General features: G+C 37.2%; 1 protein-coding gene across 7 annotated transcripts in view; it reads left to right on the top strand.

Moving 5' to 3' along the window:
- The window catches only part of PLA2G4A (phospholipase A2 group IVA), a 116,882-nt gene extending 90,368 nt beyond the window's left edge, over nucleotides 1–26,514 (top strand). For all 7 annotated transcript variants that reach the window (XM_035333131.1, XM_035333134.1, XM_035333132.1 and 4 more), the window contains 10 exons: nucleotides 1,261–1,483; nucleotides 2,833–2,947; nucleotides 7,847–7,984; nucleotides 8,309–8,401; nucleotides 11,654–11,725; nucleotides 13,900–14,142; nucleotides 19,091–19,275; nucleotides 21,703–21,898; nucleotides 22,084–22,241; nucleotides 23,854–26,514. In XM_035333131.1, the coding sequence (XP_035189022.1) occupies nucleotides 1,261–1,483; nucleotides 2,833–2,947; nucleotides 7,847–7,984; nucleotides 8,309–8,401; nucleotides 11,654–11,725; nucleotides 13,900–14,142; nucleotides 19,091–19,275; nucleotides 21,703–21,898; nucleotides 22,084–22,241; nucleotides 23,854–23,985 (1,555 nt within the window). In that variant the 3' untranslated portion in view covers nucleotides 23,986–26,514. The remainder of the gene's footprint in view (nucleotides 1–1,260; nucleotides 1,484–2,832; nucleotides 2,948–7,846; nucleotides 7,985–8,308; nucleotides 8,402–11,653; nucleotides 11,726–13,899; nucleotides 14,143–19,090; nucleotides 19,276–21,702; nucleotides 21,899–22,083; nucleotides 22,242–23,853) is intronic.
- The last annotated feature ends 1,054 nt before the right edge of the window (nucleotides 26,515–27,568 follow it).

The raw sequence follows: 27,568 nt of genomic DNA, 5'->3' as shown, positions 1-27,568 counted from the left end.
CCCCCTTCCTTTCCTCCCCCTTCCTTTCCTCCCCCTTCCTTTCCTCCTCCTTTCCTTTTTCCTTTCCTTTTTGCTTCCATGAAGTCTGTTAGTTGGGAATAATACTCTCTTCTTCTCTTACTTTTTTTTTTCTGAAGGGTGGAGTATCCCTTTCCTGGAGGGAGAGGCAGGGTTTTGCTTGTTCACTCAGATGCATGCTGAACCTCAGAGCAATGCATTTACGTCCCTGATTGTTTCTGTCATCTTGCTTCAACCTTGTACTGAATTCTTCATCCTGCATTTTCCTTTCTCTGCTTAGATGGAAGCTTGCTGCTGTGTTTGTTCCACCCACGAGCTGACGTGCATGCTAAGCTTTAGCGACTGTGCAAGGGCTTAATGAATCAAGTCCTTACATCATGCATGTGACAGGGTTCATCATGCTGTCAAGTAAATTGTAGCCCAGTGATCTCAGAGCCGAACTTACACAGTATGTGTGAAACTGCTACGCAGAATTATGCCTGCAGTATGGTATGTATACCGGAGCCAGCTAATTGAATAAATAATAGTGAAAGGAGCCTCTAGTAGATTAGGAAAGCCTGTCTAGAGTCTTCAACCATCCTGTTACCTAAACCAATAAAGTGAAAACCACAGTTGTCTACATGTATGTCTAAACTTTGTTTTGAGTAAACAAAACTTTAGTTTCCAGAGTTACTCAATGACAAAATTGAGATTTGCCTGATAGGCCTCTTCGGAATCCTCAGACTCAAATCCCTGCACATGTTGTCGTCATAATGCTTCATCCTATTATGAAAACACCTAGATCCTGGAAAATACGCTAATACACTAGTATATTTTAGTAATTTTTGAATAATGATTATGCAGTAAAGAGCAACAGAAAGGGGTACATCTTGGAGTCAATGAACTATCTACGTATGCTTATAGAATCTCCAGCCCTCCAAACTTAGGTACACCGTGACAACTTGAAAGTCTGTTTTTACAGCCTTCAACAATTCTGTCTGTTATCTCTTAAACAGGTAAATGATTAACACTTTAATCTTTTACATCATAAATGTTATCTAATTGTCTGAAGAATATGTGTTAGTATGTTTCCATTTAGAACAAATTATTTAGCTTTCTATGTCTTGAAAAAAGATGACAACTTATTGTGTAAACAGTGAGTAAAAAATCTGATTTAATCAGTAATTGTTTTGGGCTTGTTGTATGGTTTGGGCACCTAAAAAAACCAGGGTTTGGCACTTACAGAGCCTATTTCCATTGCAGGTACATGTCAACTTTGTATTCACATCCGGATTTTCCAGAAAAAGGACCGAAGGAGATTAATCAAGAATTGATGAACTCTGTGAGTCACAACCCACTTCTGCTGCTCACTCCTCAGAAAGTCAAACGCTACATTGAAGCACTGTGGAATAAAAAAAGCTCAGGACAGCCTGTCACATTCACAGATATCTTCGGAATGCTAATAGGTGAAACACTTATCCATAATGTGAGTGCAGTTTTATGATTATTAGAGTTGTGAAACTATTGTGTAATAAGTCTGTTGCTGGTGGGTTTTTTTATTTTTGTTTTTTTGTTTTTTTTTTTGTTTGTTTGTTTGTTTATATATATATATATGTTTAAAGTTATAGTTGAGTGGATACTAGATAAACTCATAAAATGCCTTCTTGCTCTTCTGGGATGTGTTTCTGAATGGTACTAATTTCTTTAAGAGCAAGGAAAACATCATGCATTCATCATGCAACTTCTTTATGCACATTTTGCTATAAGAAAAGCTGCATTTGCTTAATGAAATATAACTTACAAGGAGAAAGACCAGATCCACATCTCTAGTATTGTTTTTTTTTGAGAAATAAGACAATAGCAGCAGCACTTCATACTGTTGTATTTTATTATTGACAAATCCTATTTGACTGAATCAAGCACATAGTCTTCAAGTTCAAATGAGTCAGGTAAGCAGAACTTAGATTTGATCTTATCATAAGATTGCAATTTGTTAATAGATTCACATACTTGTTCTATATATACATTTACATATTTCATAAGTATACATTACAGTTAGTTTTTAAACACTAAAATACTGAATAACAGGAAACACAGCTTTTAGTAACTGTGATATATAAGGTGAGTTTCTGACAGTGAGGTTGGTTAGAAGTCCCTGTTTATTAAGGAGTTAAACAAATGCACAGATACTTAGCTTAAATCTGAACCTGACACACTTGGTGAAAAATGGATATAAAGCTCTTGGTTATTCACAGATAACGTTTCCTAGTACTATTATGCTGTAATTATTTTCAGTCTGGTTTTGGTTGCAGACACCAGAATATTTTTTGAGGAAGATGCAGACCTTTGCTTAGCAAATGTAAGCCTCTTAATGGTCTGTTTGCTTTTCCTAGTGACAGTCTTTCCTGACTTCTCAGAAAATGCACAGATTGGAAAACATTATATGATCATTAATGACAGTTACGAATAAGAGAAAGTTTTTCCTAGTTTTATTCTTTACAGTAATGGAGGGGAAGAACTTGCATTGTCCAGCAATACAGTTTTGTTTGCGGTCATGTTATCTTGGATTCTATAATGCATTATATAATGATGCAATGCACCTTCCTATCAACTCTTTGCCTACTCCTTTCCACCTGAATTGTGCAGATAAAAGACATTCAAGCAAATTGCTTCCTTTTACAAATTCTTCTGGTCTGTTTTTCTTGGAAATAAATGAATTTGGCCATTTTCCTGTATTTGAGAACTCTGGGGAAAAAAAAAAAAAAAAGTCGTCTCTGAAATATCAGCAGGCTGTTATAGGATCCTTTTGGACATAACTTCTTTCTTTTCATGCAGAGAATGGACACCACTCTGAGTAACATGAAGGAGAAAATCAATAAAGCACAGTGTGCTCTCCCACTCTTTACATGTCTCCATGTCAAACCAGATGTCTCAGAGCTTATGTTTGCAGGTATGTTTTCAATCTGTATGGAGTCATTTGAGAAAAGGAGAGAGATGTGCGTGGCTGTTTTTGAAAAACTGAGAATAATTCCATCATGCAACTTGGGTACACTTTGAAATTATTATTGTCATGGCAAGTATTAGGAAAGAATTTGGCATGATATTAAACATTTCTCGGGGCTTAACAAAATTCACACTGTTGTGAACCAACTACAGGGAGATTTAATTTAAAACAAGAATAGGAAGTTGTGATGCCAAAGTATATACCAAAGCAACACATCATAAGGACAGTTCTGATGGTTTTAGAATATGATGGAGAAATGGACATGTGGAAAATGGCCATGTGCTCAGTGGCTTTTGGGAATCTGACAGCAGAATCTGATAACAAGGAGTTACTCAGGAGTAAGCAAACACATCCATACGTGGATACTTATTTGGTTGGTGCAGTACGTGGGCACCTGTCTATCAGAGTTACAGGCTTTAGAGAACAAGTATTGAATAGGCATATTCCTCATGGCATATCCTGGAACCAAGCTTTTTTCTGGCTTTTAGGATGCATCTTTACCTGTCTGTATTACCAAGAAAAATGGAAAGACAAAATAAATGTATTTTAGGTCAAATGCCATGCCATTTTTAACTCTTTTTTTTTTTTTTTTTTTTTTTTTTTCCCCTGGAAATGAGTCCTACCACTGTTTTAGGTTTCTGTGGAATGATAAGTGGTGGCCAAGTTTTGTTCTCTATCTTCTACAAAAAAAGAAAAAAGATTTCCTACCAACTGAAAAGAATGTTGCTTATGCACAAAGTAGCTAAGCAGATTACAGGAGTCAAGATAAAAAGCTGGTGTTTCTCCAACAGCGGAAAGCTGCTTAACATTAATTTATCAAACAGTAAAAGGGAAATGTTTTCAGACAGGCACGATTATTCCTCTTTACAAGAAGACTGAAATGAGATATGAACTCCTTTTTACTTCTTGCACAGCGTAAACTGTTTTTGGTAACATAAAGGAGGCTTCTGCTTTCATTTATTTCACAGCTTTTAGTGCCATCCAGTAGCCTCACTTGAGAAAGGGTCCAGTTTTACTAGGTGCTGTACAAACACAGAAATATATATGCCTATGTAGTTAATATATGACTGAGAAGGGAAGTACCAAGTGGCTTGCCCAAGGTTTAGAAATCATATAATATCCAGATTTCTGAAAAAGAGTATGTGGAAAAGTTGCTGTCAAAAATTTGTTCATAATAGAAAATTAAGTTGTAAATTCATTTACAGTTTTCATAGGAGAATGTCTGCTTTTCTCCTTAGAAATCTGAAAGCTTTTCATTTGAACATATGTGTAACTGTTTTGGTTTTTGATGATGTGGTGGTTTTACTCGGGTGAGCGGCCGAGTTCCACCACAACCGCTCTGTCACTCCCCCTCCTCAAAGGGGAAGGGGGAGAAAATGTGACACAAAGAGCTCAAGGGTTGAGATAAAGATGGGGAGATCACTCAACAATTATTGTCACGAGCAAAACAGACTCAGCATAGGGAGATAGTAAGATTTACTGCGTATTACTAACAAGCTAGAGAAGTGAGAAACGAAGGAAAGAAACCAAAAATGCCTCTCTGCCCCTGCTCCATGTGAGGTCCCACCCATGGGATGTCATCCTTTCCAAAGTGATCCTGTGTGGGCTGCCCACAGGCAGCAGATCTTCAAGAACTGCTCCAGATATGGGTCCGTACCACAGGGTCCATCCCTCAGGAGCAAACTGCTCCTCTCCACAGGTCTGGCCCAGGGCCTGCTCCTGCAGGGGTCCTCCACAGGCCACAGCCTTTGTCGGTGCAGGTCCACCTGCTCCACCGTGGTCTCCTCCATGGGCTGCAGCGTGGAACCCTGCTCCACCGTGGTATTCCATGGGCTGCAGAGGGACAGCCTACTTCACCATGGTCCTCACCACAGACTGCAGGGGACTTCTGCTCCAGCTCTTGGAGCACCTCTCCTCCTCCTTCTTCAATGACCTTGGCGCCTGCAAGGCTGTTTCTCACTCCTCTCTCTCTCCCAGCTGCTGTGTCCAACACTTTTTTTTTTTTTTTTTTTTTTTTTACCTGTCTTAAATATGCTCTCACAGTGGTGCAAAAAGCCTGCAGCAGGGCCCTTATCTAACATGGGGAAGGTTCTGGATTCTTCTCGCAGCAGCCGCCCCTATGGTCCCCCTTCTACAAAAACCCCGCCACATAAAGCCACTACAGATGGCCTGTTTTCTGAGGAATTTTATGTGGGTTCCTTATTTGCTCTTTCTAAAAAACAAAATGATATGTAGATAATAATCATAGAATCATAGAATCAGTAAGGTTGGAAATGGCCTCTAAACAAGTACAGAACTACCTGAAGGCTGGTCAAGTTTCTCAAGCCTTATCATTCTCAAGCTTACAAAAAAAGGCATTGCCTCTGTCAATGGATCTTATTTTCCCTTTTTGAGACCATCACATTTATTATCATATAGAATGCTAGATCTTGATTGTTTCTGTTTAAGCTTCTTTTCTCCATTTAGAACTGAACAGCTACTTCTGGTTTTAAGTATGTAGTAGGTTTTGAATTAAAAATATTTACACTGTCTTATTTACTAGATTATAGTCATAGGTAAGATCTTTCATGTTGCTTCAAGTTGAAATGCATTAATTATATCAGGTAACATTCCTCTGAGGAGTGATGGTGCAAGATTTCATGCAGCTACTAACAGTTTTCATGCCCCAGGCTCTGCATGTTTTCCCAGCCCATAGTATTCCTGACCCTGGTGGCGCTGGCCATACCCAGAACTGCAGTAATCATTATAACTGAACATAATTACAGTGATTTAGTTAAGAGGCAGCTTTTTATTTTATTTTTTAAATTTATTATTATTAAGATAGCTTTCTTAATGATAAGGAGATACTGATATCCAGTGTTAAAGAGGGGAGTATAATTTAACGTTTGGGTTTGGTATTGCATGCTTCCATCCCTCTAAGAGCCTCATTTGCCACTTCTCCCGCTGCTGTAATGCCAGACCAGTTGAAATTTGGATTTTAGGGTTTTGCTTTTGAAACTACTTGTAGTAAACTTACTAGCTACTGTGAGTGTGTGAGTGTGTGTGTGTGAGTGCTGTCTGCATTTATGTGCCCTATCCTGAAGCTGTTAGGTGTGTATTGTTGGGAAACTATTACCTTTGTCTTCCCTTCTGAGAGCCAGCTGAAGGCTGGTATGTAGGAATGTAGTTATGCTCTTCCATGAGGACCACATCCAAAGTGCAATCAGTGAGCACGACTGGGACTTTTGACTTCGGTACATTTTGTCTCAAGCCACTGGCAAGGAACTAACTTGATTAACTGAGACAGAAATTCCCTGAAACACCAAATATTTCTGTTTGTATAGGGTTCCACTCTCACTTTCTGACCTTCGGGGAGAGGCTTGTCTCTTGGGACATTCAGTCCTGCTTGTTTGGATGGCCGCTATCTCAAGGAGCTTCAGGAATGGCAGAAGCTAAAGTCCTTTAATTTTAAGACAGACATCTTATTTCCTGAGTGGGGTATATGATTTGAGAAATAATCATCTTTAGTGGACTATCACAGATAAAATTAATTATAATTCTAAATAGTTTCAATATCAACATGGTTCTAAAATATATATCTGCCAACTGCTGTTGATGGTACTCAAAGGGAAATAGCTTTAAATTCCTGGACTGGGTTTTCAAAGGAATTTCCCTCTGTTCCAATAACAATGAAAATTTATTTGTGGGTAGTTGATATGGAGAATAGGATGTTGTATCTGACAATGTAGATAAGTGTTGTCCCACCAGTGAAACTCACAACAGTCATAATTAAATCTTTCCTTTTCAGTACTAGTGGTTAATGTTTTGGTTAACATTTCAGTGGAAACACTGAACACCTGGATGAGTGGATGGCATCCTATGACCTGGGGGGATTTTTAAAGCTCTTTCTTTTGACTTTCTGCTTCAGATTTTTTTTTCTAATTTAGTTGTAGAAGCAGTCAAATTGATGACTATTAAAAATGTGGAAGTTAAGATAGACAACTGAATGAAATAATGAAAATGTAGAGTATTTTTTGTTCCTTTTTGCTCCCTTTTTGAAGTGAGTTCTCAGATATTAGCAACTCCACTGGTACCAAAGAAAATGTTTCAAAGTCAGGTAAAAATCCATTTTTAAAAAAGACATACACTGTAGAATGGAAATTGCTTCTGAAGTTTTTTGATTAAATCAGAAATGACATTAGAACATTTTGTTTCATATTTGTACTGAATTTTCTATTCCATAAGCTGGCATGTACATATGTTGGCATAATTGGTACTAATAATTTCTTTGACTGTCTTTTAGCTTTGCATTTTCTTGTTGGAAACTATTTTTGGTGGAATCCAAATCTCTTCTCTTCTGTAATCCTTCACAACATGACGATCTTTCTTGTGATTTCAAATAATTTTACTGCTGCCTTTGTAGTTTTCATCTGCATATTTGGATGATGTATTTGGTAGGATCCCAGTGAAAAGAAAACTTTGAACTTAGACTCATGTTGGCACTTCATGTGATGGGGAATCAAATGGAAGCATGAGATGAAAAACAGATGTCATTTTGTTTTTTCTCATTCTTGATGGCTACTTTTTTACATCTGTTTTTCCAACCTTCTATTTTTCCACCAAATTTTGTTGTGATAAAAGAGAATGAGAATTCCTTCTTCACTGTGGCGTGAGACTGTTCTTCATTTGAAAGAAAAGTTTTGACTTTGCACGATGTAAGAGTCATTACTGTTGGTTGGTTAGCATTTAATTTACTGTCAGTTACTTTCCTTGGACAAGGTCTTACTCATTCAGATATGCTCATCCTCTATTTCTATTCAGATTGAGATTGCTAACTAAACAAACTTTTTATTTCTTATTTTGCAGACTGGGTGGAATTCAGTCCATATGAGATTGGTATGGCAAAGTATGGCACTTTTATGTCTCCTGATTTGTTTGGAAGCAAATTTTTTATGGGGACAGTGGTGAAGAAGTACAATGAAAATCCTTTGCATTTCTTAATGGGTGAGTATGCGACAGAAGGAAACTTAAAAATAATTTCAATAGCATTGAGTAGTAGTGGTTTTAAATGCATTCACAGAAAGTGTAAAACCAGAAGTACAGTTATTAATTTGCTGCAAAATAGACATTTGAAAGATTTCAGAGACGTGGGTTGGAATTTTGTGGTTTTGGTTTCTGGTAAACCTGAGTTTGTTCTAAAATCACAGGTCTGTTCAGAATAAAAGCAACTACTTAAATAGTGGGCAGTACATGGTGTTTTTTTTTTTTTTTTTTTTTTTTTTTTTACCTTTTACCAGCCTCTATTCATCGTTTACTTTTCCTTTTCAGGTGTCTGGGGCAGTGCATTTTCTATATTATTTAACAGAGTGCTCGGTGTCTCCAATTCTCAAAATAAAGGTCCCACCATGGAAGAAGAATTAGGTAATTTTAGTAAATACTTGTACTACTAAGCAAAACAATTGCTAACAAGATTCAGTGAATTGTCTGTGGAAGGATGGCACTGTGCAGGTAGTCATTTTGAGAATGTGTAATGCAAAGAAGTTTAACTACTGGCATTGCTAGGTGTTAGTGAGGTCAGGGAAAGAGGATTAGTAATTTTCTTTCTTTCACTTTTGCTTCTGATCAATATCAGAGGAAGTGAACATCACATGAATATATCCACCTAATATTTTCATTGAGGTAGGATTCCAACACCCTTTCTTATGTTGTTTTGCTAGTTTTTGGAGATGAAAAGGTGACAAATAGTCATAGTTACTTTTAAATTTCTAAACACTGTACTGTGCTATTCTAGAAGTTAATTGAGAAAAAAGAAATTTTATAGTCTCTGGATTGTTAGATTATTCCTTTCTAGCCACAAGTAAGCTGTTGGTATGTGATCCTTTGCTTACTAATTCAGTGATGTTGGTTCCACTGCTAATGCTCACATGGCAAAATAACTGTAAGAAATGAGTTGAAATTTGCTTGGGATAGACTTTATTATTCTTTATTTGAGACTGTTGTTGATAATGAAACAGGTGTTTTTTATACATTTTTCCAATTCAGAGGGCATTATAGGGAAATGTCTTTAAAACACAAAATAAATTGTACTAGACAGCCAGATTTTTCTAAAAATGTGGAGAGAGAGTGCAGATTGAGGTGATTAAAAAACAAATCCCTAAACCCCTCAGCTATATCTCTCTCCTAATAGATGTTTTTCAGTTGTTTGATATCCATATTATTTATGGATGAAAATGAAACTTGTTCCTCCAGGTTCATGTTTCTAGTACACCTCGTGAATGTTAACACCTACTAATGGAGGATCTTTGTCAATGAATTTGATAGTGGAAGGGTCTATGTTATGCTTTTTAAGATTCTGAGAGACAGAATTTTATCTCCCATCCCTGTCTGAAGTCTGTATTCATTTCACATAAAATTTAAAAAGTATGCACTAAAATGGGATAAGATGTGAAAATACTGATTTGAGCAGAACCACAATCTATTGCCAGAGCTGCAAATGTCCCAGTAAAATCTTGGTACCACCAAAGTGAATGGCAAAATGCCAGTGGACATAGAAGAGACACAGTTGAATACAGCAGATATTATTCATACGTAGAAGCAATAAATTTTTCATGGGGCTTGCTTTAAAGAGATTATTTGATGTCCAAAACTTGCATTTCTTCTTGTTACCTTCCTTTTGGGGTTACCAGTGTTTATTTTTACCTGTTTTTCATGTTATTGCTTAAGAATTTGTACATGGTAGGCATTTGTGTGTGCTTGTCTACTGTTGATGTTTTTGGGTAGTGTTTGAGAAGACGTACGGAGTATTAAAAAGAAAAAGTATTTAAGGAAAAATACATGATGACAGGTTCTCTTTTCCTTCTGTAGGTATTCTTATAGTGTTGTATGTAAGTCTAAGAGGGCATAATCCTCTTCAGAAAAAAAACAGTAATGGTGGTCATCTGTATTTGCTGTTCATTACAGAAGTTAACAAAGCTGTATTCTTTTACACTTGATATTACAGTGAATCCCTCTTCAATCTTCTCATTCAACCTAGCATACTTATAAGAAATTAGATTTTATCCTGGAGCAAAAACTACAGTTAAACTTGCCATTGCTTTGATACTGCATATGATAGAAATTATAGACTAAATGATGTGTGTACCATCATAGAATAGAATCATAAAATATCCTGAGCTGGAGGGGACCCCCAAGGATCATGGAGTCCAACTCCTGGCTCCACACAGGAAAACCCAAAAATCAGACCCTGTGTGTGAGAGCATTTTCCAAATGGTCTTCGAACTCCAGCGGGCTCGGTGCCATGACTGCTGCCCTGGGGAGCCTGTCCTAGTTCCCGACTATCTCCGGGTGCAGAAACTTTTCCTAACACCCAGCCTGACCCTCCCCTGTCCCAGCTTTGTGCTGTTCCCTTGGGTCCTGTTGCTGTCCCCAGAGAGCAGAGCTCAGCACCTCCGCTCCCCTCGTGAGCCCAGCAGAGACCAACATCTACATTAGCCTTCTGTGAGAAAAAGTAGATTATTATTTACTTTCACTTTTCCTTGGGAAAAATAATTACTTGATCATAAGATCAAGTTCATTCCAATTCAGTTTATTTCAGCTGGTTCCAAATTCAGATTATAGAGGTGATTCCTAGCATACGTTATACTAGGGAACAAGAGTTTTTTATTTTCCAGAGGTCTCTTTGATGCAATTTCAGCACTGGACCTCAGCGTACATCTCCAGTTTCTGTAGATTATGAGCTTGCAAGATGAGGCTGCTCATAAAACATAGAAAATTGACTGTATTTCAAGAAAGACTTCCTTCCAAAATTTTAAACTTGGTTAATTACTTTATACGCGGTATAAACGAGACTTTAGCAAAAATAATTTTGTCAGTCCACAATCCATTTTCACATGAATTGACCTCCACCTGACTTGGGAGTGGAATGCGTTTCTTTTTCTGTACTCATTTTTGACATTAAAATAATTCTCAAGATAGTAGTGAACAGTTAGTAATGACTTTGTGGTTATTTTAGAAACAAAGCTTTAACTCTAACAAAATACATTTTTTGCCAGAGGAGTTCCTTCATTTTTGTTTTTATTTCTTCCACTTCATGTTATGAGGTAAAAACAGTTGTCTCTTCTGCCTTTGTAACTGCACTGGCCTTTATTTATCAGACATACTTGAGTAACACTCTTATAGCCATCTTGGCTTTTTTTTTTTTCCCCACTATTGTAATGGGTTCATATATGTATGAATGACGCTGTGTTCTTCTTTTTCAAAAATTAGTATTGAATTAACAGAACTCCTGTTTTCAACTTTGCTAGGAGTTACTGAGACAATAAAAACTATAAATTTCATTTAAGGTGAATTAAATGCATTCATCAGAAACGTGATGAAGTAGCGGGTGGTGTGTACTGCTTTACATTTTCCTTTTGTTTTCTCAGCCTTTTGGCTAATCTTCTTAGTGCAGGAGCTTTGCAAAAATAGCAAACTAAAGCCAATATATTGTGATCAGATTCTGACTATAGAGATGAAATCTCTACATCTCTACATCTCATCAACAGATGAAATCTCTTAGCTGTATTTCCTGTTATGAAAAGTACCAGTTTTATGCCTTATAATTTTTTTTATCTTCTTAGCTATTTTGACAATTAAGTTGTAGCAGTTTCAAGTAATTTTTCTTTCTTTCAACAGAAAATATTAGGCTAAAGCACCTTGTAAGTAATGACAGTTCAGACAGTGAAGATGAATCACAGCATCCAAAAGGTAAGGAAATCACATTTTATTTTGTAGTTTACTTTCTTCATCAGCTTTCTTGTAGCATATTCAAGTTTGTGGATTGGGAAATCCCATTCTTAGTCATATCAAGAGTCCCTTAGAAAAGAGGGTGGTCATTTATACCAGTAGTAAAACTTGCCTGCTTAGTACAAGGGTCTTAAAGAAGCCAGTGGCTCATCAAAATAGAGAAATCTTGAACAAGAGATCTCAGAAGGCCTTTGGCTTGGCCTCGTGTCTGCTGCTCAAGTCAATGACAAATTCTCTTGCATGTCTTCAGTCTTGGCATCAGCACAACAAGGCTTCACAGTGCTCTTAGATTTAATGTACATCCAAAAATTAGCCTTTCTGAGTCAGGGATCTCCTGAAGTCCAGCAAGATACTGAGCTCAGAGGCATGTTTGAATTATCAGCACAGCAAACTAGCACTACCCATTGTTCTAAGGGTTACTTGTCAAATACGTAATTGAGAATGGTTTACTTTGTGTTTACAGCATTCATACATGTCTTTTAGCTCCTGTACAAATGACATCTTATACAGGAAATTCCAAGTTGGCACAGTGTTTTAAACAGTGCCCAAATCCAGTTTCCCAAAAGAGGCACAAGCACATGTTGAATACTGGTCAGTGGGAAAAAAAAAAAAAGACCCTATTTAAAAACGTAGGTACCTGAACCACCTACAGAGGTCTGTGATTTTAGGCAGGTTCTCTATCTCATCCTAATAATGCTTTTTGTTTTTGATGATACTTTTGGAGAATAGTGATTTTCACCTGAAAATTTCAAATATTTTTTAAAAACTAAAGCAAGGACAGGAATGAAGCTGTATGTTCTCCTTTGTAATTTTGGGGTCTGCAGGAAGAAAACAAAATTCTGTGAAATGAGACTGTTACTGGGTCGTTAGCTCAGCTGAATGATTACTTCTTCACTTCCCCTTATGTGTAAAATAATAGAGAGTGGGTGATACCACATCTTATGTTTATTTGCAGATTTCCTGTTTAAGTACTAGAAGCACTGTTTAAGCCAGCAGCAAGAAACACTACATTTCTTTCAGTTTGTAGTGGACAGCCTACAAATCTGATTTGTATGCACTAGTAATCTTTCTTAATTCTATAGGATACTTTTGTACAGATGTTGGACCTCAAAACCCTAGGGTATTTGTTTTCTCTCTGTTTATATAAAAAGCCTGAGCCTGAGTTATCTTCTTACACAAAACAATCAAAAAAGTCAAGTTATGACAGGTTATGAATGTAAGGTCACACCAGTCCAAGACATTTTAATGTCTATAGCATCTAGCTATAGACATCCAAGTTTGGTCATTTTATTGTACTCTTTAATTAAAACTTAATATTGATTGTAGTCTATAGTTTACTGAAATGATATTTTCAGATATTGTAGAATTCCTGTGTGATAGCATTCTTCTTTATACAGATATTACAGAATTTATATTTAATATCTGCAACTTTATATATACCCTGTATCTACTGTGGCTGCGAAGAATGCATCTAAGTCTGTGACTGCTTGCAGTAAAGTGAAATAGAAATTACCTCTTTTTGAGCAGGGGCCAGCCAAAGATCTCTCTCTAAACCTAAAAGAGTGGTATTTTCCAAGGACAGAGGGATGTTTTAAGGAGAATGACTGAATCTGTTTCTGTAAAGATTTAGAGGACTAACTTTGGCTCCTTAAGGAGAGCTGAGTTTCTAGCAGTCAGCAAAGGATGGAGGAGGGTGTAATGCACATCAGGATGAATTTAGGTATGCATAGTATGGACATTCCTGATTCAAGTTTGTTACCTGAGCACAGGAGAGTTTACATTTTGGCTGTCAGCACAGGTAAAGTTAAATACTCATTGCCCTTGCCAGACTAGCTAAAAACAGTTCATCGGGTCATCTAACACAGTCCCAGCATATTTTCCTGATGGACACATCTACACTACTGTAGCACAATGAGAAGTTTCACTGGCCTGTAAGAGGATGATTTCTCTCAATTTTCTTAGTAAAATTCTTGCAGCATGGCTCCTTCATTTAATCCGTAGCTTCTAGAAAGAACAATATAGTTCTTTGCAATAGGTCCATTATTTTACTAGACCCTGGTTTTACTAGATCTTGGTTTATACTCCACACACACATTAACAGTCTAACCATTGGTTATTTTCATTTGACTCTACAGGCACTGAGAATTCTGAGGCAAACCAAGCATATCAGAACAGTAGCCAAGAAAGCTGGGTGCAGCGAATGCTGATGGCTTTGGTGGGTGATAGTGCCCTTTTCAACACCAGGGAAGGGCGTGCTGGAAAAGTGCACAACTTCATGCTGGGATTGAACCTCAACAGCTGCTACCCACTCTCTCCTCTGGCAGACCTTCTAACTCAGGAATCTGTGGAGGAAGATGAACTAGATGCAGCCGTAGCAGGTTAGTTCGCAGAAAGCCCCTCTTGCTGCATATTTATTGTGAAGCTGTGAGTTCCTCAGTGTGGTAACATTTACTCAAACTGTGAAGTGTATGGTGGCTAGGACAGTAGCTGCACAGAATTAGGAATCATATTTGATCAGTATATTGAAGATTTCTTATAGACGGTGTTACTTATACTCTGCTCATTGGAAACCTATGAATTTCTGAGTATTCTTCTGGCACTGGTGCCTCTCTTTTTTCTTCCTTGGTAGGCAGCAGAGCACTGAGTTAAGGATGTGACTTTCCCCATAGAAAAGTTATATGGGAAGATACATACTTTGTGGAGCCTCCACGCACAGTTTCTGTGATTCCAATTGCAATGCTTGGGGTTTATTGTTGACATCCTTCATGTTGAGAAGCTGCAAATCTCCATTCCTTCTATGCTCTCACGTGGCAGCACAGCACTGCCAACCATACCTCATAATAATAACAGTCACTCCAGCCCTTATTTTCTGTTCAGAGGAAATAGATTGTCCTAGTTGGTCATTATGCAATGGTAAATACCAGATGTCGTTTAAAAGCTTAAGTAGCAGACGGTCTCTAATGTATATTTGTTAATGTAACAAATCCCTTTGAGTGGTTGTATAGTAATTTCCATCTGTGCTCCACTTTCTAAATATTTTCACCATCTCAGAGGTGTTTACAACTGGGTAATCTTAATATTTATAGTGCTTGTAAAAGAGGCAGGAAAGCGGGTAATAGATTCATGGTTGGAAAAAATGACAGTTGATGAGAATTTTGCCTAATTAAGATGTGGATAATCTTCAGTATCAACTCTCAACTTCCTGGGTCTTAATTTCAGTTGAAATAAAATGCAGGTTTGACAGAATGAGCCTGCTCCTCTTATACAATACTTTTGAGTGTCTATCACCTGAAAATTCTCTGGCTAAAATGCCTGGCAGAAGTTTGATTTAGCTGCAGTTTTTAGTGTTTGTTGAAGCCCACACTCATAAACCTGAACTAACAACTCAAATCTAACAGCTGTGAATAGTTGCAATGTAGCCAAGGGTAGTAGAAAGACAAAACAAAAGATGAAATTTCAGCAGTTGATATAAAATTTAATCATTCAGTAGTGTGATAAGGGTATCCACATTTTAATGGTGTTAGTGAATTTTGCTAGTGAATATGTAAGAACCTAGGAGTCCAGAGGAGTAAATAGAAAGGAAACTTGGGAATAAATTTGAAATATTGTATATTAGCAAGGCACTGGCTGCATTTAAGCCTTGCATATTTATTCCTATTAGTGAAAATTTAGATAGGAGTTTGAGCACAGAGAGGTCTCAATTGCTTTAGAACTTACTTTTTTTTAATTGACAGGCGCCAAAGGGAGAAGTAAGTGAATCAGAAAGGATATAAATAATGCTTTACATCTCCAGTTGTCTCAAGCATTTAACAGACACACTGAGTCGCACTGTGGAGAATTAGCTGTGGTAGGCATAAGCCGATGCTACAGGCATTACGGAGGGCAGAATTTAGGCTCTGGCATACCCTGAAGAGATCCCAGCTGCTTGATCTGAAAGCAAAAATCCTTTAGGAAGTGAAACAGGTACAACCAGGCACTAGTGTAGAAACAGGATCACATGCTTAGTGTCCCCAGCATGCACATACATACCTGGTGGTATTGTTCTCCACCAAACCCATGGCATTTAAATAATTCCCTTTTCCCAGGAGTACAAATCATGCTTGAGTTTTAAGACTTCAGCATGGGTGTGCTGTCTGCTTAGAAGGAAACTTTCTTACAGCCCCAGATTCCGTTTGTACGGCAATCTATGGATTACTGCTGCCTACTTCAGTGGACCAGCGTCTAACTCCTTCCAGTGTAGGAGTGGAGAGTATATATACAAAAACTGCTTTTTGCAGTAGAAGTGTGAGATCATTAAGGACTTTAACTCAGTGAAAATGCCAACTTAGTTCCTATATTTGAACTATACTGTGATTTTATCATCTTTTTATCGTGTACCATAGTTTGGTAATTTTAGCTTTTTAGTGCTTACATTCCTGGTTTATATGCTCAAAATAGTTGTCATTGTTCTCCTGTGGATTCAGTTTTTGCTGAGCATTTTCTTAATTGATCTCAAATATGCTTTAAAACTTTACACCTCATGAGTAGTTTCACTGTGAACTCAGAGTTGTTTTGTTTCTGTGCCTTGGTATTACAACACACCAAAATTGCTTGAGAAAATGCCAAGTGAATAACAATAAGGAAAAAAATAACTCAGTCTCTGCTTCCTTACTTCAGTATTTATGGAAACTGTTATAGTAGATGCACGTCAATAGCAAATTCCCTCTTCATCTCTCTTACTTTCATTGAAGCTGCCGTCTGTGACAAAATTTGGCCTCTGGAACATTCTCTTTCTTTTATTTCTAAACCATTCTTAATACCTGTTTGTGTATCCGATTACTGCAAATGAGATAGGCATGCTGTGCTGGTTTCGCACAGAGCTATACTCCCAAACATGTTGGGCTTCTCTCAGCTGGTAGTTTGGACTGAAAGCTTCTCTTAATATGGATGCATCTTTTATAAAAGCAGTCTGCATGAGCTGAAAATTAATGTCCCAGGCTCTCAAAGCATAAATACTCCTTTCGGTCTTCACACTGCTTGATGAATAATGATGGGTTGGTTGAGCAGGGTTACCAGAGTATGTAGAGTGATCGTCCTGGATTCATGTGTTGTAAAATGTAAAAAGGTTTTTTATCCAGCCCGTCAGAATAACTACAGCACAGGGTATAAAGTAGACAAGGCTTCTTTTAGCACCAGGGACTCACATTGTACATTACACATCTCCCACGAGCAATTGCAGCCTCACCTGCAGTGCCCTGACCTGTGGCTCAGTCTGGCTGCTTGCCTTATCTTGCTGGGTTGGTGTGTGCTGCTTCTGGCCTCCGTCTCCACTGTGTAAATCAAATCAAACTCCATGCCGAGTCTGCCTTTAAGTTTGTGTCATTAAGATAAATAAATAGGCACTGGATAATGTTTATTGCTTTTGGAATTCTGGCCCAGATTACAGATGTACTTCTGAAAGGAATTATTAAAAAAAAAGGCAAAACTCTTAAGTTGAATTTCTCCTGCAATTACAGGAGTCCATGACTAATAAAAAATGTATGTGGTAATTATAAATTTATTGATGATATTACAGTGCTTTAGCATTTAAAATATCTTACCCCGGGTGGTACAAGTTTTGTTTAAAAGATAATTGTTGACTTGATTTTGGCTTCAAATTCAAATTTTATAAAGTAAACTAAGTGTAAATTAAAAAGATATTTTTGCAATTTTTAGGAATTCTATTGAGAATAAGGTTTTAAAATAAATTATCAATTGTGTTTGAAATACTGCCTTTAAAGAAGGAAGGGGGAAACTAAACTGTTTTAGTTATCTTAAAAGTATCTGTAGTAGGTGTATGTTTTTAACAGTGGGTTTTGAATTATAGTGAATTTGATAAACACTAATATATTTTCACTGATTTATGCTAATTCATGGCTGTGAAATATATCTAATTCTAAAATAAGAAGAAAATAAGGTAACGATGCCAAGTGTTTTGAACATATAAACCAGGAATTCTAAAATAAGCTCTCCCTCAGCTCTTTAACACTAGGCAGTCATTTGAAAGTGTTTTCTCTCATGATAATCACTGCAAATATTAGGAAATAGGTGCATCATTTCTCATCAAAGTGACTTTCAGTAAATAATAGTAACAGAAATAAAAATTAAAAAATATATGATCTGAGAATTTTTGCTACTCGTAACTACATTTTTCTCATGGATCCTGAAATGAAGAAGGAAAGCTGTTCTAATGAAATAGAGTTTGAATCAATATTGATGGATTTATTCACACTGCCCATACTTTCAGATGACTTTTATTGCCAATAGGTTGGTGTTAGGAAATTTAATTATACAAGAAATAGTTAGTGTTTTGTTCATCGTTGCTTAGATTACACTGCCCTCTACAGATATGATCATTAGCTTTTAATCAAATGGCCAAAACATGCATTGGAAATAGTTTTAAAATCTAGAGCAAGAAAAGACTGTCAGGAGCAAAGTGAGTAGTTAGCAGTATCCAGAGACTTGGATAAGTGCAAAGATTGCTTGTTCTTTCCTGAGTTGCACCCACAGAATGCTGGAATTGAAGAGAAAACATCATCTTATTTCGCCCTCAGTTTGGTCATTAGGGATAGAAGACTATTTTATACAATACCATGGCAGTAAGTAGTTAATTCTGTTCAGTGCTTAAATTTTGGATACTGATATGAGTTCTCACTTCTTTTTGTTCTTTTTTGTTCCTAGCATAGTAATGAGGATGAGCTCATGAGGTTTGGAGTAGGCTGAAAAGCAAGTTGTTTGACTTGTTAGTCTTAATTTTAATAGTCAGAAACAGACAAAGACGAGCAGCACTCAGGAGCAGAGCCACTTCAAAGCTTTGTGGGCAAATTCTAGTTACTTGGATGAAGAAGATCTGGGAAGGACAGAAGGTCTGGGAGGAAACCTGGAGGAGAAGGTTGGGCAGTGTAGGACCAAGGATGTATGTTAGGAATCTGTCTCAACATCCTGTAAAGACTTTCTTTTGTGTCTTGGGTTGTTAGGGTTGAAGGGATAAAGCTGGGAATGCAAGGGTCAAACCCGGGCATCTGTCCGCATCCGCCATGCTTTGAGCCACCTCTGCTTCTGCCTTGGACTGGCTGTTGGCGTGCATGGCCTACTGAGGTCCCTGCCAGCCCTGTTTTGTTTCTCCCTCTCCAGTTTTTAAGATGAGAATTAAGGTTATACATATGTTCGTGGTATGTGTAGCTGGGATACCGAAGATTAGATTCTGTGGAATGTTCAGTACTTGGGAAAACACTAGAAACCCCATCAAAATTGCACTTCTTAATTGGTGTTTTCCTGTATTGTTTTGTTTTTATTTGTTCTGCGTAGATCCTGATGAATTTGAGAGGATATATGAACCACTAGATGTGAAGAGCAAAAAGATTCATATTGTGGACAGCGGGCTTACATTTAACCTGCCATATCCACTTATCTTAAGACCTCAAAGAGGGGTTGATCTCATCATCTCTTTTGATTTTTCAGCAAGGCCAAGTGATTCCAGCCCTCCCTTCAAAGTAAGTAAGACAGGCCATTCCTTTCCTTGCATTAATAAATTTATGTTGACTCAGTTTCTTTCTTCCAGTTGGGTTGGCCGCACATTTCATGGTTCCAAAAGGCCATAGTGCCTATCTACAGCATTGGAGCAACTTGTTTCCACATCAAGGCAGAGTATTCCACTCTGCCATAGTTTCTGTATGTGTGACTCACATGATGCAACTGACAATAAGTAGACAAATACAGTTTTGGTCTCTGTAAACCATTGTTTGAAGTAGTAGCTATGTTGCTTTTCATGAAAGCCTTTCCTTCACGTTGAACTGCAGAATGTTATGTCAATGGGAAATAATTAAATTTACTGTTGTGCTAGCACTCTAGCTCTGTACAACCATTCTCAGTGATGCAAATGAATGATTTTCTGTCATCATCTTGTAGAAATGTGTTTTCAGTTACCCTGGCATTGCTAAACATTTAACATTTTGAAAGTGGGACTAACTGTTCATTTTCATGTCTCTAGGATAATCCCAGTACTGGTTTAAGTAGGATTCCTAATACCAGTCATGCCAGAGCAAAACAACCACAGAAAAATACAGATTAAATTACCTGCTTACTTTCTGTAGCAAGTGTGGAAACCATAGCTGTCTGTCTGTGCAACCTGTACAAATTCTGCATCGGGGCAGCTCTAGTTGGTCAGAAAAGGTTAATAATGGATGATTTGGTAGCTGACACAGAAACAGTAACACTTAAAATGTCTGTTGAGAGGGTCTTAAAGAAGAGGCAAGGCTTACTGGAAACCCGAGTGAATTTTTAAAAAGAACTTATATACCTGTGTGAGAAACACCTGGCATTCTTTGTAAAAGTGCTTTATAGACAAATTTCAATTAGAACAAGGAAAAAACTTTTTCTTTCCTTACTACCAAAGGACAAGACCTCACAGCAACAGTGAAAGTAACACCACGCCAAAATGAACTCTAGATCATTGTTGTCAAATGCAGAGAAAAAAAAGCCTCAGATGACTAGAAAGAGTAACCTCTGTAATCTCTGGGTCTCATGGGGACCACCTGGAAGAGTAGAGCACTGAGAGGAATTGGAGCAGTGCCTTTCATCTTTAATTGATTCAATCCCACAGTCTTCTTTCTTCCTTTAAGTTTCTATTCATTTAAGAATTTCTCTCCTTTTTTGTCAGGACTGTTTCCCCTGTCTGCTAGATTTACTGATGCAGTGCCATCATCTCCACTGAAACACTTTTTCCCACCTGTTTTTTATGTTCAGCACATGGAGTCTGCATAAAAGGCTGTTTACAGTTGTCTCTATTAGTCTGCCTAGGCATTCAACTTTCTGTTTCCAGCAGTTGCAATTTTCTGTGCCATTTTGGTGAACATACCATAACATGGAGAGATTGGTTGGAGTATCAGGATGTCATCCTGAAAGTTTTTCTATAAACCATAATTTTTAAAATGCAAAGTCATTTTACGCAAGAAAAGACAATGGGAAAATTAAATGATGCCTTAGGTTTTTGTAGAGCCACTGGTGAAGGGAACGGTTCATTTGTTTCTGAAGCACAAGTATGTGTATAATAAAAAGAGTGACGTACCTCCAGCTAATACACAGCTATAGTCCACAAGCAGAGTATGGTGATGGCCTAAAGGACAGAAACTAGTTTTGTTTACTGACTCTGCAATCACATTGGCTCTGCTTGCATTACAAAGAGTAAATGTCAGTTCAAGTGTTGGGCCTGTTGTATCTATGGTTGCACTCTAATATACTTCTATTACTGCAGCACAAAGGAAAATCAGCCAGCTGAAGTTGCTAACTCTACTCTTGTTTTATCGTTTTACACCCACAATCTTTTAATCTCTTGTGTATCCACAACAGTTGCCCCAATTTCATTCAAAACAAAGATTAAATATGTTGACCTTCCCTCCCCTTCCTCTCACACACCCTCATTACATCCTTTTGAGTCATTATTTACAAATTATTTTGTTTACTCAATTGTCACGAGAAAAAAGAAGACTGTTTTCCTAACTTACTTCTTTGCTTAGCATGCTTTCAAATGTTCTTCTGTGCTGTGATGTGACTACGAGCATAACTACGCGTGGATTGGTGTTTATTAACCCTCACTGGTTTCCATAGCACTGATACTCAGTTTGCAAGTAAAATTACAGATGGTTTTTTCTAGCTGTCAGCTCTGTAAATTCACCCAAAGATTTATATGACAGACCAACTCTTTCCTTCCGGTGAATCATCACAGGTGATGAAGATTGGGCAGGCTGAATGAGTTGCTCAGTTGCTAGACTGGGTCTCCTGTCCAAAGATGGACTTGATCAGTCCTTCCGTGGTAAAGAAGTGTGAGATAATAAAACTGCTTCTAGTGCAGATACCTGTATCCATCTAGAGAAAATCCCTTTTTGCAGTGAGCGCTTATATATATTGTGTTTTCTTTTCAGGAAATTTTGCTTGCTGAAAAATGGGCCAAAATGAACAAGCTTCCTTTCCCGAAAATAGATCCAAATGTATTTGATCGAGAGGGCTTGAAGGAGTGCTATGTTTTTAAACCAAAGGATACCTCTTCAGAGAAAGACTGCCCAACTATAATCCATTTTGTTTTGGCAAACATCAACTTCCGGAAGTATAAAGCTCCAGGTGAGCAGGTAGTTTTGGATGCTGAATCTAGGTGTTCCTTTGAAGTTTTATGATGATGTAGTGTTTATAGACTAGAAATGCTTTGTCCCTGAAATGACTCTCAAGTCTATCTGTAATAGTTAGGGATTTAAAAAAAAATAATAATAAGTTGGTAAGTTTTGGTTGTGTTTTTGTTTCGTATGCAGGTGTTCCAAGAGAGACACAAGAAGAGAAGGATTTTGCAGATTTTGACATTTTTGATGATCCAAATACACCATTCTCTACCTTCAACTTCCAGTATCCCAACGTTGCTTTCAAGAGGCTTCATGATCTAATGGAGTTCAACACCCTCAATAATATAGATGTATGTACGCCAGTGTGTAAGGGGCTTAAAGGGTCTAGACTGCTAAAGGGGAAAGTAGGTAAACCCCTGGGTCTGCCATCCTAAAGGTACAGAAGTTTACTTCAGTGTTTGCCTGATTATTTTGGCATATAAAGTGCTTCCTGCATTTAGTTGTGCCCGTTGTTATTTTGAAAATTGAGCTGGATCAAAGCCCATTATAGCCAGTGGAAAAAATCTGCTTTATTTTAATGAGAGATGGAGTAAACTCAAGGTAGGTTCTTTATGAGCTTGTGTATAAGCATGCTGATTATGGGTGCGCACACAAACTGTGTGATGGTTGGACCAGATGATCTTGAAGGTCTTTTCCAGCCTTAATGATTCTATGATTCTATGGCCAACTTGCGTCCTTCCAGACTGGGAAGGGAAGTAGAGAATCCAGTTACTGGAAGTAACCCAGTGACTGGACTTACCTGAAGAAAGTTGGATGAGATGCTCAGAAAAAAATGACTGAAGAGAATTTGGTCTTTCACTTGACCTCCATTTATATAGTACCTAAATATCAGTTTATATAGTACCTAAATATCAGTAAGCATAACTATATATGATCCTCTGACAATAATAATCTGTGAGGCTGCTGAAAGGGCCAGAGGGTGCTTTCCAGGAGATAAAAATTCTAAATATTTTCAGGACCAAGAAGATTGACTTAATATGGTGGCTGTCTTCCAAATAGAACTATTGGAGTATGGTCTGTGTGCTTTCCATAATGTTTGACCCTGTGCTTGTTAGGATCCACTCCCATTTCTGCTCTGTTCTACTGCCATTTCTGTGTTGTTTTTGTCATTTTAGCATCAAAAGCCCTGCAGGGTAGCTGAGCAAATGTGACTGCAGAGGATGTAGGATTTTATGTTCAGGTTTTTATACTCAGGCCTTTATGTATGATGATTTTCTAAGTTAAAAAAAAAAAAAAAAAAAAGGAAAATAGAACTTACTTTGCAAAGATCTGTGGAAATTTCCTTCTCAGCTAACTCCGTTGTATTTAATTATACTTTTCAATTGATACTAGCAGTAACACAGGGCTGTGATTAGTAACCCTTTTCTCACAGTATCTGTAGAGTGGCTTTCCATATTCACAAGTGTAAATCATCATCCCAGTTAAAGAAATGATTTATTTTTTTTTTTTTCAATGTAGTGAGCAAATCTTGTTGCTTTGGGACCAAGAAAGCGAAAGTGGGGATTTAATGTTTAATATAGTCATGATTTCATACACCCTTTAAGTATGGATTTTTACGTTGTTTTGATTTACCCTTCAGTGTTGTGCAGGGACTCAGATGAGATGGTTCATATAGTATGTTCCTGTGTGACTTGTTTGATGTTGGTGATACAGTGTCATACCTATTAACTACATCTAAATAATTGTTTTCTACAATAAAACAAATGGAATTCACAGTGATACTCAGCAATCACTTTGTTCAGAGGATGGAGCAGAGATGAAATTAGGAGCAACAGGTGTTAAGATCTGAAGGGGTCTTTTCTTTCGGTTAATAAATCATTAAAACTTAGTTATCTTTCATTATCATTAAATCATTAAAACTTAGTTAACTTTCCCAGAGTGACATTGTTAATTGTTTTCCAGGTGATCAAGCAGGCTATGATAGAAAGCATTGAATACAGAAAGGAGAATCCGTCTCGCTGCTCTGTGTCACTTAGCAGTGTCGAAGCAAGGAGATTCTTTAATAAGAACAATCTTAACAACAACCATACGTAGAAGATGTGTCACATGTCCCATTCCTTCAAGAAGCTGGTTCTATCTTTATAACTGGAGTTGTAAAGACATTTAAGAGCATCACTACTCTTGAAAAGGTCTGTGCAAATGTCCTGAAAACCTTTTCTTGTGAATTTTCAATATTATTTTGTATTTCTTTTTTTAAAAAAACATTTAAAACATTTCAGTATATTGATATTCTTACTTTAAAAACTATGTAATTAGGTTATTTTGACTATAAAGTCACTGAGTTCAGTATATATTTTTTTTTCTATTTTCTTACAAAATTGTAAACACTGGTTTCTTTTAGCAGGACAATTGTCTGATATTTAATTGATGTAAACTGGGCATATCTTGAAATGTAACACAGAATTAGAAACACAATAGAATACATCTCTAATAGCAGAGATGATACAGATACATACCTGGCCTCAGGCCTAGATTCCTCTCTGCTTTACATGAGTGAGAAGATTGTCTTCGACTTTAGTTTGAAAAGTCAATAAAAGCTGACTATTATTGCTAGTCAGTAGCAGCTTCCTCGTATATTAAGTTGCTTGTCTGCTTACTAGCACTGTTGCTTGCTTGCTACACTGTTGATTTCTTATACTGGAAGGGGTTTTGCTTGCCAGTAACTGTTGACTATATTGGCCCAACCAAAACTCCATCATCAAGCTTTCACCTTTTGTTTCACCTCTTAATTTTCTTCTGTGAGTGGTGGCTCTTAAACAACAAACGCTTTGTAACAAATGGCTGTCAAAGAAATGGGATCTGTACATCTTTAATATGATCAGTGGGATCCTCAGCTGGTTGTTAATGTTAGGAAAGCTGTTGTAGCTGATACTAAGAAGGATCTGCTCTTGAATCTTTGAATCACAAATATTTAAACAAAAATTGAAGTCCACTTTACCGTTGTTTAAGAGTATATACATCCACTCAGCAAAAAATCCAGCCTCTTGGATCTTCTATTTCTCTTTTGTTCCACGAAATTACATTGCTTGAGTTTTAGCTGGTAGCACCTGTATGTTAAGTGGTTATTAGTTCACGTGTTTCTGCCCCAAATGTTTCCAGGTAAATTAAAAATGATTTTGCATTTGATTATGATTAAAAGCAATACATTTCTGCAAAGGGACAGTGGCAATGTTTACAGTGGATAAATAAATTGTTCCTGTGTAAGAATGTGAAGTAGTTCATCTGTTAAGGGCTATATTTAAAGTCTATTTTTAGTACTTTGAATAGCAAAAGATTGCAAATAAACATAGATTATTTTAGTACCATCTGAAAAAGTGATTAAAATTTTCATATTAGATAACTGTGCAAAGGGTAGTCACCTCCAAACACTTCCAGCCTCCTTTGGAATAATGTAATCAGCAAGTGTGAAACGAGCAAAAGGAACTGACAGGGCCACGAGGGGACACACATCACCACTGCCTGCATACCAGATCTGAGAGCTGCAAATTTTATGAATGTTTGGCTGATGGGTTTCATTTAAAACAGCAACAACCAACCAAACAAAAACCCCTATGGGATTAACTCAGTGGGTGCACCTGGTAGTCCCAGCCATTCTTTGTTATCTGCTTTCTTGTGGGGTTTGGAGAAGGTGGCAGGGCTGAACAGTTTGGTTGAAAGTGAACTTAACTGGGATTGTTAACGAAGAAGGACATGCAAAGGTACTTGTAGAGGTGAGAAGGTGGAAACCATCTCCAGCTGCCCTGTGTGCTGCTTGGCCAGCAGCAGGTTGAGGACAGCACTCCTTTCTCTAGGAATTGCATTGTGGTGAAAACAAGGCGTTGTGAGATAGTTCACAGTAGCACGGTCAGACGGTATGGGTGTTTCTTTGCAAGAACTGTAAATGAGATTTTGCTCTCTGGATTTCTGTTGACATTAATATGGTTCAGATTTCACTCTCTTACCTTTCTGATAGGGCTTTCAGGATTCTGGCAGACACAGATAATTGTCACAAGGGCATCACTTTGTATAAAGACTACCTGAAGCATATCCGATCTTGTCTGATAATTTTGTGACAAAACAACTTTTACTATAACTGCTCCTTTATCCAAGTTTATTGCTAATTCAGTGACTGTTCATTTTATTGTGAATAATTGAGCTATTTTTAATTGCTAAAATCTGTAAGCCCAGGGGAAGGGAAGTAATTATAATGCATAATAGATGCTGCATCATCCCTCCTTAAATCTACATGCAATGCTAGGTAATTTATAACATTTTCTGTATTGATTAATAGGTTTTATTTCTGTTTGACGTAATGCATGTTTAAAATCAAGAGAGAAAATAAAAGTAACTTATCTTAGTGCTGCATAATTTAAACATTTTTCAGTAAATTTTGGAATACAGGAAGAAACTGGTACTGTTATTGTAATATTCTCTTTATATTTTCCCCTTTTTGTTAATGAAATAATGTTTGTATTTTATATTTTGTAAGATGCACCTTCTCTGTTTTATAGAAGTTTTATCATACTTTACACAGTTTATATTATTAGTGTTATCAAACAATAAAAAAATATATTTGGCACCTACTGTTTTCAGTTTATTTTGATCATTTACATGATGTTTTCACTTTTTTTTTTTTTTTTTTTTGTGAAGGGATGTGGAACAACTTTGTGGTGTACATGGAACCTGGTGGAGAAGGTCACATGCAGGCAATTCAGGGCTTTTCTTGTTAGTCTTTCTAGTTTAAATGTTAAGAATGCAACTTCTTTGAGCAGCCCAATGTCTGGTGATGGTGCGTCAATCCATTTCAATCCCCGCTGTTGTATTTTGCTGCCACCACTCTGCCGGCTGCTTTGTGCTTTCTTTTAAGAGCTTGACAGCATGGGTTTGGATGCTGGGTTTTTACTATCTTTAATCTCAGAGTTCTTAAAAAGCAGGTAAAAGTTCCTCCAAACCTGTTTGGGTCAAATAGCTTTTGTCTTGTTGCTTCTGTTTGTTGAAAACCGAGCAGTCTGTCATCTGCAGGTGCTTCAGAAATGCAAGGGCATCATTGCGATGAGAGATGCATAAATACTCCTCGTTGCTCTTTGGCAAATAAAGCTAGGAGTCAGCTATGACCAGTAGATCTCTGAATAAAATAGTAGAGGCATCAAAAGCTTTAGGTCTAACATGCATATGGGGGGTATAACAAATTTTTTAATGTGCAGTGAATTCTTGAGCCCACCACCACAGGCACCTAGCACTGCTATATGGTTTTTCTAATCTATCCACAAAAGCAGGAGTCTCTTCCTCTGCTAAAACCAAATCTATCAGAACAAAACCTTGTTCTAACTTTTTTGAGCATTTGAAATGTCTTAGACTCTCCAGAAGCCCATTGGTAAGTTCATAATTATAATTTCACTAGTCTCAAACAAAGAAAACACACCTAATTTTATCTTAACTTCAAGTAGAAAAATTCATTGTGGTATGATCAGAAACTCAGAAATTGAAACCTATTTCAGTTCAGCTGTAGAGTCTTACCCAGTATATTAAAAATAGTCTGTAGTCTTAATATACTTAGTATATTAAAAAAGTCTGCAGTCTTACCTAGTATATTAAGAATTATGTCAAAGGGCAATAAAAATGAAAAAAATAAACCATA

Source organism: Oxyura jamaicensis, chromosome 8 (assembly GCF_011077185.1).
Source record: "Oxyura jamaicensis isolate SHBP4307 breed ruddy duck chromosome 8, BPBGC_Ojam_1.0, whole genome shotgun sequence".
Lineage (NCBI taxonomy): Eukaryota > Metazoa > Chordata > Aves > Anseriformes > Anatidae > Oxyura > Oxyura jamaicensis.
This window is presented reverse-complemented; position numbering and strand designations above follow the sequence as displayed.